This window comes from Cydia amplana, chromosome 25 (assembly GCF_948474715.1).
Source record: "Cydia amplana chromosome 25, ilCydAmpl1.1, whole genome shotgun sequence".
NCBI lineage: Eukaryota > Metazoa > Arthropoda > Insecta > Lepidoptera > Tortricidae > Cydia > Cydia amplana.
In genome coordinates this window covers 2,345,498-2,362,562 of record NC_086093.1, presented here as the reverse complement: position 1 = coordinate 2,362,562, position 17,065 = coordinate 2,345,498, and the positions used below count along the sequence as shown (strand labels likewise).

Sequence of the window (17,065 nt, the reverse complement as noted above, 5' to 3'; positions counted from 1 at the left end):
ACTTGGGCAAGGGCTTAGCTTCTCGAAGCAAGGCAAATTCTTCGCCGAAAAAATCGGTCTGCGTCTGACGAAGAATGGCAATTTCGGCCTTCTGCATCTCTACGGCGGACAGTGGTGGAAGCTTAGAAAAAGGGTTAGTTTTGGTTTTGGAATTTGGATTGTCATGTGCCAAAAGGGAACGGAACTTATCGATGCACTGAAATATACGTGCAGTTGTACGAACCAGGCGCAACCATTCACTAAAACGTGAGGGATCTGGCACAACCGATGAAGGTTTGTCCAGATTGATGAGTCCTACATGCGTTTAGAGGATTTTAACTCCTCCAAGACGGATGTAGTTTCAGGTGTCGATGGTTCTTTGGGCCATTCGCTGAGCGGCAGTAACAAAAAATCCGGTCCAGAGAACCACCGTGATAAATCGACGTCACGATCTTTTAATCTAGTCGCGTCATCCGCTACATTCAAACCACTTGGGACGTATTTCCAGTTGGTAACTTTGGTGATTTCGGTGATTTCTCCTACACGGTTCGCGACAAATGGTTTGAATGTCCGTGCATCACTACGGATCCAACTGAGTACTGTGGTCGAATCAGACCAAAAGTAGATCGCATCGGGTTTTATATCGTGACCGATGCATACCGTATTGGCGAAGCGGGAGGCTATCAGGCTAGCTTGGAGTTCAAGTCGTGGTATAGACGTAGGTTTCAAAGGACTCAGTCGGGCCTTTCCACCAATGAGAGACAGCTTTACGGAACCGCTCGTTAATGTAAAGCGCCAATATGCGACGCACGCGTATGCCTCCTCGCTGGCGTCTGCAAACATATGGAGCTGTCTGTCACGAATGATATCATCTGGAAACCCACATCTGTACCAGCGCGGAATTTTGATGCATGTAATCGTAGCAAGTTGTTGAGACCAAGCTTGCCACTTTTGAACGGCATGTGATTGCAGCTCAGTGTCCCAATCAATACCAGTTCGCCATGTCTGCTGGAATAAAATACGACCTTGAATAACCAGAGGAGTCAAGAGACCGAGGGGGTCGTACACGCACATCAGGTAAGACAATACCTTTCGTTTTGTTAATTTGCCTTGGTCAGGTATGGGAGAACCAGTACGAAAACTAAAGGTATCGCTCTTTGGATGCCATATAAGTCCTAAAGTCCTAACAAAAGCTTCAGGCCCTACATGTATATCTTCAACTACAGGAGCTCGTAAGTTTTCTGGTACCGGCGCAAGTGCAGCGGGTACGTTAGAGACCCAACCACGCATCTCCATGCCTGCCGCTTTGTGAACTGTTACTATGTCAGCTGCAAGTTGCGCAGCTTCTTGGACACTGTCAAGACTTCCTAAATAATCATCCATGTAATGATCACGAACAATAGCCTTTGCGGCGGCCGGGTAAGACCTTTGCAATTCCTGAGCGTTACGATTTTTTATGTATAAAGCAGTACAGGGGCTGCATACAGCACCGAAGATAACGGAAGTCATTCTGTATTCTTTTAATTGACAGTGAGGGTCATTCCTCCAAAGAAAACGTAAAGCGTCACGATCTTCCTGCCTAATCCTAATTTGAGGAAACATTTCTTTCACGTCAGCTGTCATTGCAACATGACCTTCACGAAAACGGAACAATATGTGTAGCAGTGATTGCAGCAGATCAGGCCCCGGGAGCAGGAGTGAATTCAAACTGACTCCCGAAGTCTTTGCGGCTGCGTCATGGACTACGCGCAGTTTTCGTTTTTGAGGGTGTATTACAGGAAAATGGGGTAAATACCAACGTAAACATTTGTGTGTAACGCTTGTGTTTATTTTATCATGGTATGTTTCCTTTGGACACTCTTCAGTGTAACCTTTTGACATCATGTTATCGATAAAGGCACAATAATCTTTTTTGAGGTTAGACTCTCGAGCCATGCGCCTTTCCAAACCGTAGAACCTTGAAAGGATTGAGGATAACTGTCAGGTGTGTTTGGAATATCATTACGCCATAATAGACCTGCTTCGAACCTACCTGATGGCAAACGTTTGGCCGTGGATTCTAAAACCTCTAAAGCGTGTTTATCTTCATTAGAGTACACATTTTCAGACTTAGAAATACCTATGGCATCAAGGCGAAAATAATCTTTCACAAGTTCGTCCATGGTGGTGTCACTAGCACTATTTTTGCTTGAAATGTGATTTATAAAATAGACGGGTTTAGACCAAATGTTGGATTTGCCGTGTAATACCCAACCTAAAACTGTACGTGTGGCAATCGGATCGGTTTGGGCACCTTCCCTAAGCTCGCGGCAGATAGTGAGGTACCAATGTTCTGCACCAAGCAAGACTTTAGGTGTAGCTTCCGATATTGAAAGAACGTCCGCTAAATCAGCCAAGTGTGAATATTTCGTAATGTCGCCTTGGTTGACAGTTTGTGTGAACAGTGACAACGAGTTTACGGCCTTAGCGTTGTTAACCGTGAATGTTTCAGAACATTGTTTACCTTTTATAGAAAAGCTAACATGTTGGATGGGTCTGTGTACTGACATACCACAGGCTCCGTCAACTTTGATTGACTGCAAGGGGCCAGTCGCTCCAATGTGGCGTGCCACCTCCCAGTCGATCATAGTTGACATGGAACCATCATCAAGTAACGCATATGTGTCATATTTTCCATGAGGTCCACTTATTTCAACCGGAATGACTCTTAAAAACACTTGAGATTCTGGACTTGACATTTCATCGTTTGAGTGTGATCCAGTGACGTTAGAAATTGTAACAGTTTTATCAATGTTTTTGTGTTCAATAACATCGTAGGAGGAAGACGGAGACTCTCTGGCAGCATTGACTACGTGAGGCGTCGCTGCTGAATGTAGCAATGGGTGATGAAAACGCTCGCACCCGTCGACACCACATCGACCGATTCTGCATGACTTCCACCGATGTGATTTAGATACCAGACACTTAGAACATATCTTTGCTTCACGCAACCAAATCCATTTGTCATTTAAAGTTAGCGACTTAAATTCCTCACACTCCGTAAGTTTATGTTTATTGTTACAGTAACGACATAGTTCGCTATTTTTGTTACGGACAGATGTCACATGTATGTTTTCACTTCGTGTAGGTTTGTGTGCAAAATTATTGTTGCCGACTGTACCATGTCGCCTACTTGACTCTGAAATAATGGCACCATTTCGCCTACCTAAACCTGAAGTAAAGGTGCCGGTTTGCCTACCTAACTCTGGCATAAATGTGCCAGACCGCCTACCTAAATCAGGCATAACAGTGCCAGGTCGTCGAGCGTAATCAGGTACTAAACCGTAACGATTGTGTTTTATAGCCTCAATATCAAGAAACTCAGACAGTAATTGAATTTTAGGCACAGATCGGTCACTTTTGTACGCAAATTCTTTCCACTGACTGTACAATATCGGTGTCAGTTTGGCTAACACACTATGAAACAGCTCTACCGAATAAATATGCTCTATCTGATCTAAGTTTCTAATTACTGCTATACAATTGCGCAATCTACAAGCAATGTTGTTAAGGTCTTTTTGATCAAAGCTTAGCTTTGGGAGATTCCGCACGAGAGTAATCTCGTGTAGCACGATCATTTCAGGGAGCGCGAACGTCTGCTCCAGCAAGTCGAGCACTTGCTCGGGCCGCTCCGCCGTGTACAGCAACGACGACACACTCTCCAGGGCCTGGCCGCGCAGCGCACCGCTCAAACGCACAAGATTCTCTGTAGGCGTAAACAAATGTTGAGTATCGCGGTAAATACGTTTAAGCATTAACCATTCTGTTGTCTTACCGCTAAAAGGAGTAAGCTGTAATTTATGCGAGCACCTTTGAGAAATAAAATAAGGCTCGGGCCGATTTGACGGCAACTGACATTCTTTGTTATTTGAGTTGTCAAGCAACGGCATTGATGTCAATACCTTATTATTATTGCTCGTAGAGGTTTGCAATAAATTTGAATTATCATTTATTGGTATTTGAAATGTCACAGGTTTTCTGTAGACATCGCGATGCATTTCATGATTTTCAGGATTATGACGTACCACTGAATTATCATGATTGCGATGCGACGCAATCATATCATTTGTGTTAGGCTTTTGACGTGTGGTATCTCGTTCTTGAGAGAAATATTTTCTCTCGCGAACGTGAACCGTAGTAGAGTCTGCGCCCGTAGGCGGGATATTTATTAGGGCCGCATCGGCGTTGTTGTCAGCGGGACGAGGGCCACTATGGCTGACGTCGCGGACCCACGATGCAGTACGTGAATAAGATTGACTGACCGTATGAGTGTTGGATCGTCCATCCACTTCTTGGGTTGCCAGTCTTGCCTCTATTTCGAGCTCTTCCACTTGCTTAGCTTGTTCGAAGAGCTTACGTTCGAAGTCAAGCCGCTGGCGTGCGACCTCCTGGTCGCGTTGTAGTTGCAGTAGCGCCTGCTCACGTTCAAATAGCTGCTGTTCACGCTCCAGGCTGCGACGCGCCAATTGGGCCTTCTCGTTCAACCTCAGTGCCTTTATTGTGGCTGATGAACGAGAAGACGACACACGCGACCTGTTACTGGGAGAAACAAGATTAATGTGTTCCGCACTATTTACACGACACTGGCGAGGCGTCTCGGGGGCCTCGGGGCCTTTGGAGACGTAGGGTGCGGGCGTATCAGTGGTACCGGTCGTAACGGTGTCCAACTTTGTGGGCTGACCGGACCCACCCGCAGCCGACGCTCCGGGCTCCTCGGGACCTTTGAAAACGTGGGGTGCGGGCATAACAGTGGCACCGGCCGAAACGGTGTCCAATCTCGAGGACCGGCCGGCCCCACCCGCAGCCAACGCTCCTGAGTCCGAGCGCGTCTTGCCAGCACTTTTTGCTGGTGTGCTCAGCTGTTTCGTTTTAGAACGCGTGATCATGTTCCGCGAAGGACCAAAATGTCCGGAATCCAGGACAATTTACACAATTCGATAGCTAAAATACGGGAGCAACGAAAAAGCCGGCATTCACACAGAGCATTTTACTGACAACTAAAAAACAAAAGTATTTTATAAAAAACGTGACAAATATTAATAGACAAAAAGGTATAATCATATAAAACCTATTTCGTCCTCGACATTGACCAAAAAAGTCGTTACCTTAATAGCGCTGTGTACAGCCCAAAGAGTCCAAACGCTTTCATTAATAAAACTATGTAATATTACTTGCCTTGAGTCTGGAATACACATAAACATTACAGATATAATAAAAACATCTGCTCCAGATCGCCCTCAGCCTATATTAGCTCTACCTTTTTATAGTGACCCTGAAATATGCCCAGCTCTTTCGTTACAGTATTACATCAATTATACTAAAAGTATTAGGAACACAATTGACAATCTGTTTATAACAACAAAAAGACCTTATAAAGCAGCTACCCCATCAACATTAAGTCGCTGGATTAAGACTACGCTAGCAAACTCGGGAATTGATACTAATATTTTTAAAAGTCACTCTGTTCGGCACGCTTCGACATCCTCAGCCAGCATTAAAGGCGTATCTATAGACACTATTAGAAGTACTGCGGGTTGGACAGGGTCATCACAGACATTTGCAAAATTTTACAATAGACCCATTGTTAGTGACCCAAACAATTTTGCAAATACTATCTTATCGTTGTAGCAATTATACATATTAATTGTATACGGTATTTAATAGGCATCTATATTATCTATATGCTCGTCGGGGCGGGGGCACTCCCGTGCCCCAGATTATCTTTGTTCATAGTTTATACTTAACTGCAAGAGAGCAGTATGTTTTGTTTCTTATTGTTTAACATTATAAATACTTGTCTGAAGTACAAGTACCTAGAATTAATATTGGTTAATTTGAAGTTTAGGCTGCATGAGAGCAGCATATTTTAGTTTGTTAAAATAAAAAGGCTGATTAATACTAATAATTTGTTTAATTATAATAAGAATAATTAAGACATTAATATTACAGGATTAGTAAAAAATCACAACTCCCATTAGCTTTAAACATCTACATGGTAAATTATATATCGAGAACGAAGCACTGTAGTATAATAAGTGATCAAACGAACTTACCTTAAGTGATGTTCGATCATTATTATATGAAGTGCTTCGTTCGAAGATATATACCCACCCAACCCAGACCAATAAGGCTAGGGCCTTTACTGGTTACCCTTGGGAGTTGTGATGATTTAGCTCTGAAAGAATGACATAAAAAGTGAGATTGTCTGTGGAGCTAGAATATGCATAGACAAGGAATAACTTTTTTATTGTTTCAGCTTTAAAATCTAGCTCTAAAAATGCGTTTCGTTGCCTAGTAACATAAAGATACTACATGGTAAATTATATATCTTCGAACGAAGCACTTCATATAATAATGATCGAACATCACTTAAGGTAAGTTCGTTTGATCACTTATTATATTACACACCAGTGTTGGCCGAAACGTTAATGCAATGGACCATTTTTGACCAATAACCATTATAAATTGAACCGTAAACTGCAACTGTCCGTTACGGTTTACGGTTCAATTTGTATTGGTTAATGGTCAATTGCAATTAACGTTGATTTTTAAATTAACGTACCCTGTACTATATTGGGAATATTGGGATACCCTCCTCCAATTGAGGAGGCATTTAAATCTTCTCGGGGCAGAGGTGTAGGGTTGGAGCCGGTGTAGCTTTACTTGACGTTCATAAGCGCATTGTAATATGCCTACTTGAATAAACTATCTTTTATCTTATCTTATCTTAACTTACCATGACTAACATGAGGCCTGTGCTGTGTCCTACACCATGCGAGGATCGCGCATGCGCGTTCAAGCCGCAGCTGCGCGACGGTGCCGCCCCACTCCGCGTCCCCCACCACGCACGCTGTTCCATGATGCATTATCTGTGATAAATATACTTAATCAAGCAAATCTTGTCAGTAGAAAAAGGCGGCAAATTTGAAAAATCGCGTGTTAGCAACACTACGTTTGTCAATCGCGTGTCAATTATATCTTGTCTGTGGAACTGTTTTGTTTACATTTCATCGTTGTTCGATGTACATTGCTGCTTTTTCTTCGTTTCCTAGGGATACCATACTTTTGTTTGCTTTACATTGCTACTGACATATCCAGCTTGACAGACTATAGTAAATACATTCCAGTTAGTAGTTGGAGACAAAAAGCTTCCATTCCACAGTTTCTATTGCCATATTGAATTCACAATTATCAATTTGTAAAGCTGGTTGAAGAACAGTGGAAAAAAAGCGGCCAAGTGCGAGTCGGACTCGCCCATGAAGGGTTCCGTATTTAGGCGATTTATGACGTATTAAAAAAAAACTACTTACTAGATCTCGTTCAAACCAATTTTCGGTGGAAGTTTACATGGTAATGTACATCATATATTTTTTTTTAGTTTTATCATTCTGTTATTTTAGAAGTTACGGGGGGGGGGGGGACACACATTTTACCACTTTGGAAGTGTCTCTCGCGCAAACTATTCAGTTTAGAAAAAAATGATATTAGAAACCTCAATATCATTTTTGAAGACCTATCCATAGATACCCCACACGTATGGGTTTGATGAAAAAAAAAAATTTTGAGTTTCAGTTCTAAGTATGGGGAACCCCAAACTATTATTGTTTTTTTTCTATTTTTGTGTGAAAATCTTAATGCGGTTCACAGAATACATCTACTTACCAAGTTTCAACAGTATAGTTCTTATAGTTTCGGAAAAAAGTGGCTGTGACATACGGACGGACAGACAGACGGACAGACAGACAGACAGACAGACATGACGAATCCATAAGGGTTCCGTTTTTTGTCATTTGGCTACGGAACCCTAAAAATGGGTCTCTATTGTTTCCCATAAAGTTTTAAGTCATAATGTTTGTCCGCATTTTCGTTACTCATAATTTCGTTTTTCTCAGAAATGCGTATGTTTTCAGGATTGTCATAAAACAAACCTAACTTAACCTATCTATAGGATAACCTTACGAAAATCCTCAAAAGTTAACGGTTTCAGAATTACGACTAATGATAATCTGACATTCATTCAATTATGTCAAACAAAGGGATCCGGGAAAAAATACATGCTGCGGCTGCAGAGGAAATATGGTGACTCCATGGTCATATGGTAGTGGCTGAACAAGGTAGTACCCTTCCCCTTCCAGCTCGTGCAGGGCCTTATTCTCGAAGGACCAACTAGTTTGGTGCAAGGGTTGGGAGTAGAAAATCAAGATCCTAACCTGTAAGACATGTCGATCCATGCACACCCCATGCTGAGGCTGCAGAGGAAACATGGTGACTCCATGGTCATGGGGTAGCGGCTGGACAGGGCAGTACCCTCCCCCCTCCAGCTCGTACAGAGCCTCGTTCTCGAAGGACCAGTTGGTCTGATGCGAGGGTTGGGAGAAGACGGGCTCGTCGCATGAGGATATTGCTGCTCTGGAAGTACGAAAACAGATGTAAATTGCTTAACTACTTAAAACAAAAATAATTAAATGTCTATATTTTAATGTTAAAAAATAACAGTTTTGAATGATTCACGGTTAGTCTCACTAGAATTATATCGACCGGGATATGAACCGTGATTACCTTTAGTATTGTTTTCGAGCTCCCGATATTTCGACGCAGTTACATGCATCTTGTTCACGGGTAACTGAAGATAGCGGGTGGCTGGTAGGTAATCACGGTTCATATCGCGGTCGATGTAAGTCTACTCTACTTATAATTCCAAAACAGGTAAGCCCGTCTCGTATGGATATTTTTGAGACCAATTTAAATAGTTTTAGTGTAAGGCCTGAGTGGACGCTCGAGTTGGGCGTATAGGAGCGGCCTTAGTACAGGCTGCTCAAATCACTTGTGAGCCCGACGCCACGCTGCACGCCCCGCCGAACGCTCCGCTTCGAGCGTCCACTCAGGCCTTACACTGCCTTACACTTTACAGGCCTAAGTGGACGCTCGAAGCGGAACGTTCGGCGGGGCGTGCAGCGTGGCGTCGGGCTCACAAGTGATTTGAGCAGCGTGTACTAAGGCCGCTCCTATACGCTTGCATTTGTTTAACATGCACGCCGCACGCCCTGCCCCGCTGCACGCCCAACTTGAGCGTCCACTCAGGCCTTGCACTTAGAAGTCTGGCTTCGAACTAGAGAATTCACATTAAAAAAAATTAAAATCCGTTAGAAGCTCTGATAAAATACTAATCCCTCTTTAGGCAAAGGGATACCTACTTATGTCAAGGGAGGGCAGGGATAAGGTCTCACCTCAAATAGTCTCCAAAGACAGGAGTATTGTTTCTCGCCAGCGCATAATGGTGCTGGTGGAAGCTGGCTATGTGGTCCATGACGGCCTGGGTGCGGTACACCTTCTCCAAGTTCAGCAGACCCTCGGGTCCGACGCGGCGCCACCCGGGCGCGTGTTCGCCTTCCTCGTCGAATGACGCTATGTACTGGGAACAATAGTATTTTATACAATCGTGATATAATGGAGAGCTTTTCAGTCGACAAACAAAGCTTGCTGAGTTGCCTAAGTAAGGTACGAGATTGAAAAGCTTGATTATATCACTATTGTATACAATACTTTTTCTACGAGTTAAAAAAAATACTTAAAACTAGTAGAAGAATCATATATGTAGGTAAAAAAACCAAAATTATACAGCTAAGATGCGCGAGCAGCCGCGATACCTTCATACTCGTACGCGACCCGGCCCCCGCGCCCCGCGCCCCCGGGCGGTTGGTCAACGACACCTTCTCGTAACTCATGAGACCCTGGTATTTGCTCCGCGCTTTCGATTGGTCAATTTCATTATAGTTGACTAAACTGTATCGAAATGAATATTATAGTTGACTAAACTGTATCGAAATGAATATCATAGTTGACTAAACTGTATCGAAATTAATATTATAGTTGAGTTGGGGTCCCATAGTGAAAAAAGTATGCGATTTCACTTTGGTATACGAAGCCTTAATTCAAGCATTGCAGTCGACGAGTAGAAAAATATAATTAAGCGTGACCGACAAAAAGTATTAGAAACTCTCATTTTACTTTAAAATTTACATATATTATAATAGAATAGAATAGAATAGAATAGAAAAATATTTATTCAGGCAACACATCATTACATTACAGAATAACAGAACAATAAACATTTGACATTACATAACAAAAATGTGAAACGAGAAGTATACAAAACAGTCAAAACACAGATAAAGATGTGAGGCTGAAATGGTCTCCACTCAGCAATGCAGTTAGCACGACTTAGCGTTGCCAACGGCGCTGGTTTTCTGTGGAGCCAGCGAGGTGTGCAGTGCGGGACAGCATACTGCGCGACTTGTACGTCAGTAGTAAGTAATAGTAGTTTATGAGTGAGATAAGATAATTAAATAACGTAATATGTTTTAAATAGGAAATACCAATACTTATATATTACAACTTATATATTATAATAGTACGTAGGTATCATATTCCTCAATATAAAAATAAATGCACTACTTTTTCGAGTTACTCTTGAGCATTTCATATCTATCTAATAACTTTAACCTCTCGAATGCCGGAACGTGGATCCGCGCAGTAGGTATTGAATTTTAATTAATTAATAATTCGATTAATTAGAGTTCAATACCTACTAACGTGGATTTGCGTTCCGGCAGTCAAGAGGTTAAACGAGCAATTATTGTTTATTTATTTATTTATATATATTAACGATTTCGATGAAATTTACTTTATGGGGGTTTTATTTAGGGGGCGAAAAATTGATCTAGCTAGGATTTATCTCCGGGAAAACGCGCATTTTTGAGTTTTTATATGCTTTCCAAGCAAAGCTCCGTCTCCCAGATATGTTCATGTATGTTCGTTCATGTTCGCAAACAACTATTTTAAGTGAAAACAAAAAAATCATTCAATCGGCACAAATTAAGCTAATTAAGGCACATGTGCATTATGTCCGGGCGGTGCAATTCATACGTGGAAATACATACAAGGTTCCCACCTTGTATGTCCATTATTATGTCCCCATAATTATATATTTTTTTCACATTTTCCTTCAAAAGTATTTTATTTCTCTATGAAAAAAAAGTGGTTTTGTAATAATGTTCCATTTGAGCTCTTCAAATGATATCTCACTCGACCTAGTAAGTTAGACTTTGAAATTTTGCCCCCTCTTTATATTGGGCATTTTAATTATTTAATAAAAAAAAAAAAAAATTCCAATGTGTTTGGGTTAGCGTTGTTCATAACTATTTCAAATCTATAGCTTCAGTAGTTCTCTAGATATTTAGCAAAATGTGACAGACAGACGGATGGACGGACAGAGTCGCACCATAAGGGTTCCCTTTGTATCTTTTTGGTGCGGAACCCTAAAAATTAACAATGAACAATGTGCTTTCAAGAACGCAGCCTTAATTTTAACAAAAGCATTTTGTTGCCATTAACATATTAAAAAAAAACCGGCCAAGTGCGAGTCGGACTCGCGCACGGAGGGTTCCGCACCATCAACAAAAAATAGAGCAAAACAAGCAAAAAAACGGTCACCCATCCAAGTACTGACCCCGCCCGACGTTGCTTAACTTCGGTCAAAAATCACGTTTGTTGTATCGAAGCCCCACTTAAATCTTTATTTTATTCTGTTTTTAGTATTTGTTGTTATAGCGGCAACAGAAATAATAATAATAATAATAATAAGTCATTTCTCACCTTCTGTACATGGATGACCTCAAATTATTTGCACCAAATAACCAAGACTTGAAGGAGCTACTGAAAACCACCGAAGTCTTCAGTAGTGCCATCAACATGGAGTTTGGTGTCGATAAATGTGCGGTTATGCATGTACAGCGGGGGAGGGTTGTAAATTCAACAAATTTACAACCTTCTGAGACAATGTCTTTCAGATCTATCTCTGAATCAGAAACCTATAAATACCTTGGTATGTCACAGTCGTTGGGTATTGAGGACGAGGGTATTAGACGGTCGGTGAAGGAGCGCTTTTTCGGTCGGCTCACAAAAGTTCTTAACAGTCTTTTGTCAGGAGGCAACAAAGTGCGCGCCTTCAACGCCTGGGTAATGCCCCTACTCACATACTCCTTTGGCATACTAAGGTGGACTCAGACCGAGCTGGACGCCCTGGATCGGAGGGTCCGATCACTGCTCACCGCACATCGCATGCTACACCCACGCTCGTCAGTTATGAGATTGTACATCCCACGGAAATGTGGAGGCCGAGGCTTCCTAAACGCCAAGGATCTCCACAACCGCGAGGTGTACAATCTCAGGAATTATTTCCTTAACAACGAGTGTGGGATGCATCGTGATGTGGTGGCAGTAGACAGGAACCTCACGCCGCTCTCCTTGGCAAACGAGAACTGGCGCAAACCTGTGGTACTAAGTACTGCGGATCGCAAGGCGGCATGGGAGAGTAAGGTGCTACACGGGCGGTTCTACAAGGCCCTCACGGGACCCGATGTGGACCTGATCGCGTCGGTGAACTGGTTACGATTCGGGGACCTCTTCGGAGAAACCGAGGGTTTTGCCTGTGCAATTGCGGACGAAGTAATGATGACGAACAACTATCGGAAATATATCCTGAAGGACGGTACGGTCGACATTTGTCGGGCATGCCGCCGTCCCGGAGAGTCACTCAGGCATATTATTTCCGGTTGCTCTCATCTTGCTAACGGCGAGTACTTGCACAGACATAATCTCGTAGCCAGGATTATTCACCAGCAGCTTGCTCTTCTATACGGCCTTGTGGACCGCGAAGTACCGTACTATAAGTATTCACCTGCGCCAGTTCTCGAGAATGGTCGTGCCACGCTCTATTGGGATCGATCTATCATCACTGACAGGACTATTGTAGCCAATAAGCCTGACATTGTGATAATAGATCGATCGCAACGCCGGGCCGTGCTCGTTGACATCACCATCCCCCATGATGAGAATCTCGTGAAAGCCGAGAAGGACAAGTCCAGTAAGTACCTAGACTTGGCTCACGAGATAACCGCCATGTGGGATGTTGATTCGACGATCATTGTCCCGATAGTTGTTTCAGCGAACGGTCTAATAGCGAAGAGTCTCGACCAACATCTTGAGAGACTCTCGCTAGGTGGTTGGGTCAAGGGCCAGATGCAGAAGGCGGTCATCTTGGACACGGCGCGGATAGTCCGCCGGTTCCTCTCTCTGCAGCCCTGACCACCGGCAGCTTGGGTCTTGCCCCGCTGCTGGCGGCACCCTAGGTTAGGTTTTTTATAATATGTTTATAAGTATTTTGTATTGTTTTTGTAAGTGTTTTTGTATTTTATTTTTATATCCATATTGTAAAAAACCAACCTAAGAAGAGAAATAAATAAAATAATAATAATAATAATAAGCCTGACATTGTGATAATAGATCGAGCGCAACGCCGGGCCGTGCTCGTTGACATCACCATCCCTCATGATGAGAATCTCGTGAAAGCCGAGAAGGACAAGTCCAGTAAGTACCTAGACTTGGCTCACGAGATAACCGCCATGTGGGATGTTGATTCGACGATCATTGTCCCGATAGTTGTTTCAGCGAACGGTCTAATAGCGAAGAGTCTCGACCAACATCTTGAGAGACTCTCGCTAGGTGGTTGGATCAAGGGCCAGATGCAGAAGGCGGTGATCTTGGACACGGCGCGGATAGTCCGCCGGTTCCTCTCTCTGCGGCCCTGACCACCGGTAGCTTGGGCCCTGCCCCGCTGCCGGCGGCACCCTAGGTTAGGTTTTTTTATAATGTGTTTATATGTATTTTTTATTGTTTTGTAAGTGTTTTTATATTTTACTTTTATATTCATATTGTAAAAAACCCTAGCTTAGAGAAGATAAATAAATAAAGGAATAATAATAATAATAAAATGCTTTATTGCACACTACAAAAGAAATAGTACAAAAGTATGAACAGGTACAAAAATGTAGGTAACAACAGGCGGTCTTATCGCTAAATAGCGATCTCTTCCAGACAACCTTCAGATAGTGAGACGGCGAAACAGATTCAAGTTAACGGGTGGCGCGAAAATAAAACAAATAATAAAAATAAAATAAAATACATACACTACAAATATAAGATATAAAAATATACTATATTTATTACTATATAAACATTATATAAATAACAAATAAATATGTAAATGACAAAGGAGGCTAAAGGACAACGGCGAGGAGTTATAAGAAAACTTTTGAAAAAATTATGAAAGAGATAAATAATGATTTTTTAATAGGCTTTTAAAAATAGATAGTGATTTAGCACGTTTGATATCAACAGGCAGAGCATTCCACAGCCGGACAGAGCGAAAACTGAAAGAGTTAATGTAAAATTTTGACGAAGAAGGAGGAGGAACAAGTAGCAGATTTTGAGAGCCTCTAATGGAGGAAAGATATTTAAACCGGGTTTTGAGATAACAGGGAGTATTGGGATGAAACAGTGTGGCATACAGGAGGGAGAGAATATGCATGTTGCGACGGAAACGGATAGGCAACCACTTAAGCTGCGAACGAAAGCTTGATATATGATCGAATTTGCGCAACCCGAAAATAAACCTAATGCACACATTTTGAAGTCGCTCGAGTTTATTCAATTGCTCTTCAGTAAGGTCTAAATAACAAATATCCGCATAGTCCAAAATGGGCAGGAGGAGAGATTGAGCCAGCGCAATTTTAGTGGCGAGAGGCAAGAAGTTACGAATTCGACGTAGGGAACCAACCGTAGCAAAGATCTTCCTACTCACCTCACTGATCTGCGGAATCCAAGAAAGAGTTCGATCTATGATCACGCCCAGATTTTTAACCTGGTTAGAAAAAGGAATAAGTACCCCATCGAAAAAAACACCAGGTAAATTTTCGAAGTCGACCCTTGCTATGCTTCTCGGGCTGCCAATAATAATTACTTGAGTTTTGGACGGATTAACCTTTAAACCATAGCAAGAGCTCCATTCAGATAAGCGTACTAAGTCGGTGTTAGTGGAATTGATAAGTTGGGGTAAACGGTCTACCGGGCCTTGAGAGTAGATTTGGAGGTCGTCGGCATAAAGATGATAATAAGAAAGGAGGTTTGAAGTAATAGAATTTATGAAAATAGAAAAAAGTAAAGGGGACAGCACGCCACCCTGCGGAACGCCAGCCAGCGTACTGCACCAAGATGAAAATGAAGAATTATCAGCTTTAATCCGTTGCCGACGACCATCCAAGTAGCTATGAAACCACGCCACTGCTGCAGGGGACACATTGAGAGAGCGCAAAATCCCCAACAAGATGTCGAAATCAACGGTGTTGAAGGCGTTGCTAAAATCTAGCAACGTCAACACCGTTAGGTTTCGGTTATCCATGCCAGATCGGATATACATCATCTGTGAAAATTTCAACTGTCTAGCTATCACGGTTCGTGAGATACAGCCTGGTGACAGACGGACGGACGGACGGACAGCGGAGTCTTAGTAATAGGGTCCCGTTTTTACCCTTTGGGTACGGAACCCTAAAAACCAGCTGACCCTTATTTAATGCGAGGTGGAATGAAGCAATGAAATGGCCTAGTAGGTACATCAATTTGTGTAAGAATATTTTCTACAATGGAAATAGGGACTATATATTTGTATGGAGACGGGGTCGTTCTTTCATCATAACATAATTAAATACAAACCTACCTACCCTGTGTCCTATTTAAACATCCACGCTACATTATTTCCGCTATTTAACTCTTACAGAAAAACGAAGGCGTATTATTTATTTATTTTATTAGTTTCAATTTATTTAGCTTATACTTAATTTTAATAATAGTTTATAAGTTTTGTTTATGCAATAAATCCAGTGAAATTTTAAACTTGTTCATAAAAAAAATATATACGTACCTATAATTATATTAGAACGTATGTATTTGGGTTGAACGGTCTTCAGGTAATGTTCGAGTACTTAAATCCGTTAAGCCGTTTTATTTAGGGAGAGCGTTTTATATAGGGAATTAATTCAATTAATCAATTAACATTTATATAACATAATTATATTGTTAAGCCTCTTGACTGTTGAATTTTGCGATATTCAAATACATTCTTAATTAGTTAATAACTGGTATGAATATTGAAAATCGATGTTGACCCGATTTAAATTTAATTATTCACTCATCCATGGTTGACTTTTGATCTTTCGATCCGTAATAAAATAAATTAGGACAACAATTTAATTATATCTGTATCCATTTTAAGCGTATAACATAAGTACCTAACAGTAGGTATTTATTAGTGATGGTCTTCTTTTAATCGGCGTATATATCATATCAACACATAGACTAGGAATCCTCTAGACGGAGTTTAGAGCAATTATTTCATGAAACCGATGCTGCCAAAAATACTGGGGTGCGGGGGACGAGGTGAGCGAGTCCCGTGCCGTGATCGGTCCCTTCAAAGACACGGACGTCACACAAAGACACTTTGACTCGAAAATGGAGTAAAACTACCGTATATTTGTGGCAGAGGGAGTAGCGCTACTATGCTCAGTCTGGTATCAACATAACTGCCTCAATACATATTAAAATTTAAATTAAATTTCGAATTTCGTGGCAAATTTTGGAGCAACGCATTTTACGGTACTTCAGTAAATTTCCCACAGTAGGTAACAAAAATTTAAATAATAAAGTTCATCGAATTTAAGGACGACTCACGCTGGAACGGGCCGGGGCCGGGCCGGAGCTTCCAGCGCTCCGTTTTCTATGGAAAGCACCACGTGATCACCGATTAGCCGTAATATAGAATGACATGTCGGACGCCTGGCGCGGGCCCGGCCCGGTCTAATGTGAGTCATCCTTTAAACTGTCGTGAGACTTGTGTGTCATACTAGTTATCACTAAGCTATAGTTCGTTTTTTTTAGCATTAGAAAGAACTTGAAAGAAGGTAAGCGATTTTGACATGTCTTTTAATTGAAAACCACTTTTTAAAAATCAATAACTAGGTATTACTTATGAAAGCAGAAGACTATAAAAGATCGTATTAGATTCATAATTGTTACATATTTACCGTAACTTATATTCAAAATGTGTTTTTCAATTAAAAGACACATCAAGATTGTTTACCAAATTTCTAATGCT

General features: G+C 41.8%; 1 protein-coding gene across 1 annotated transcript in view; it reads right to left on the bottom strand.

The window, feature by feature from the left end:
- LOC134659546 (1-phosphatidylinositol 4,5-bisphosphate phosphodiesterase epsilon-1-like) overlaps window positions 1-17,065 on the bottom strand; it is a 165,464-nt gene that overhangs the window by 81,705 nt on the left and 66,694 nt on the right. Inside the window, exons 8-10 of the mRNA XM_063515212.1 lie at window positions 9,246-9,430; window positions 8,229-8,427; window positions 6,755-6,887 (exon numbers count right to left, since the gene is read on the bottom strand). Coding sequence (XP_063371282.1) covers window positions 6,755-6,887; window positions 8,229-8,427; window positions 9,246-9,430 — 517 coding nt within the window. The remainder of the gene's footprint in view (window positions 1-6,754; window positions 6,888-8,228; window positions 8,428-9,245; window positions 9,431-17,065) is intronic.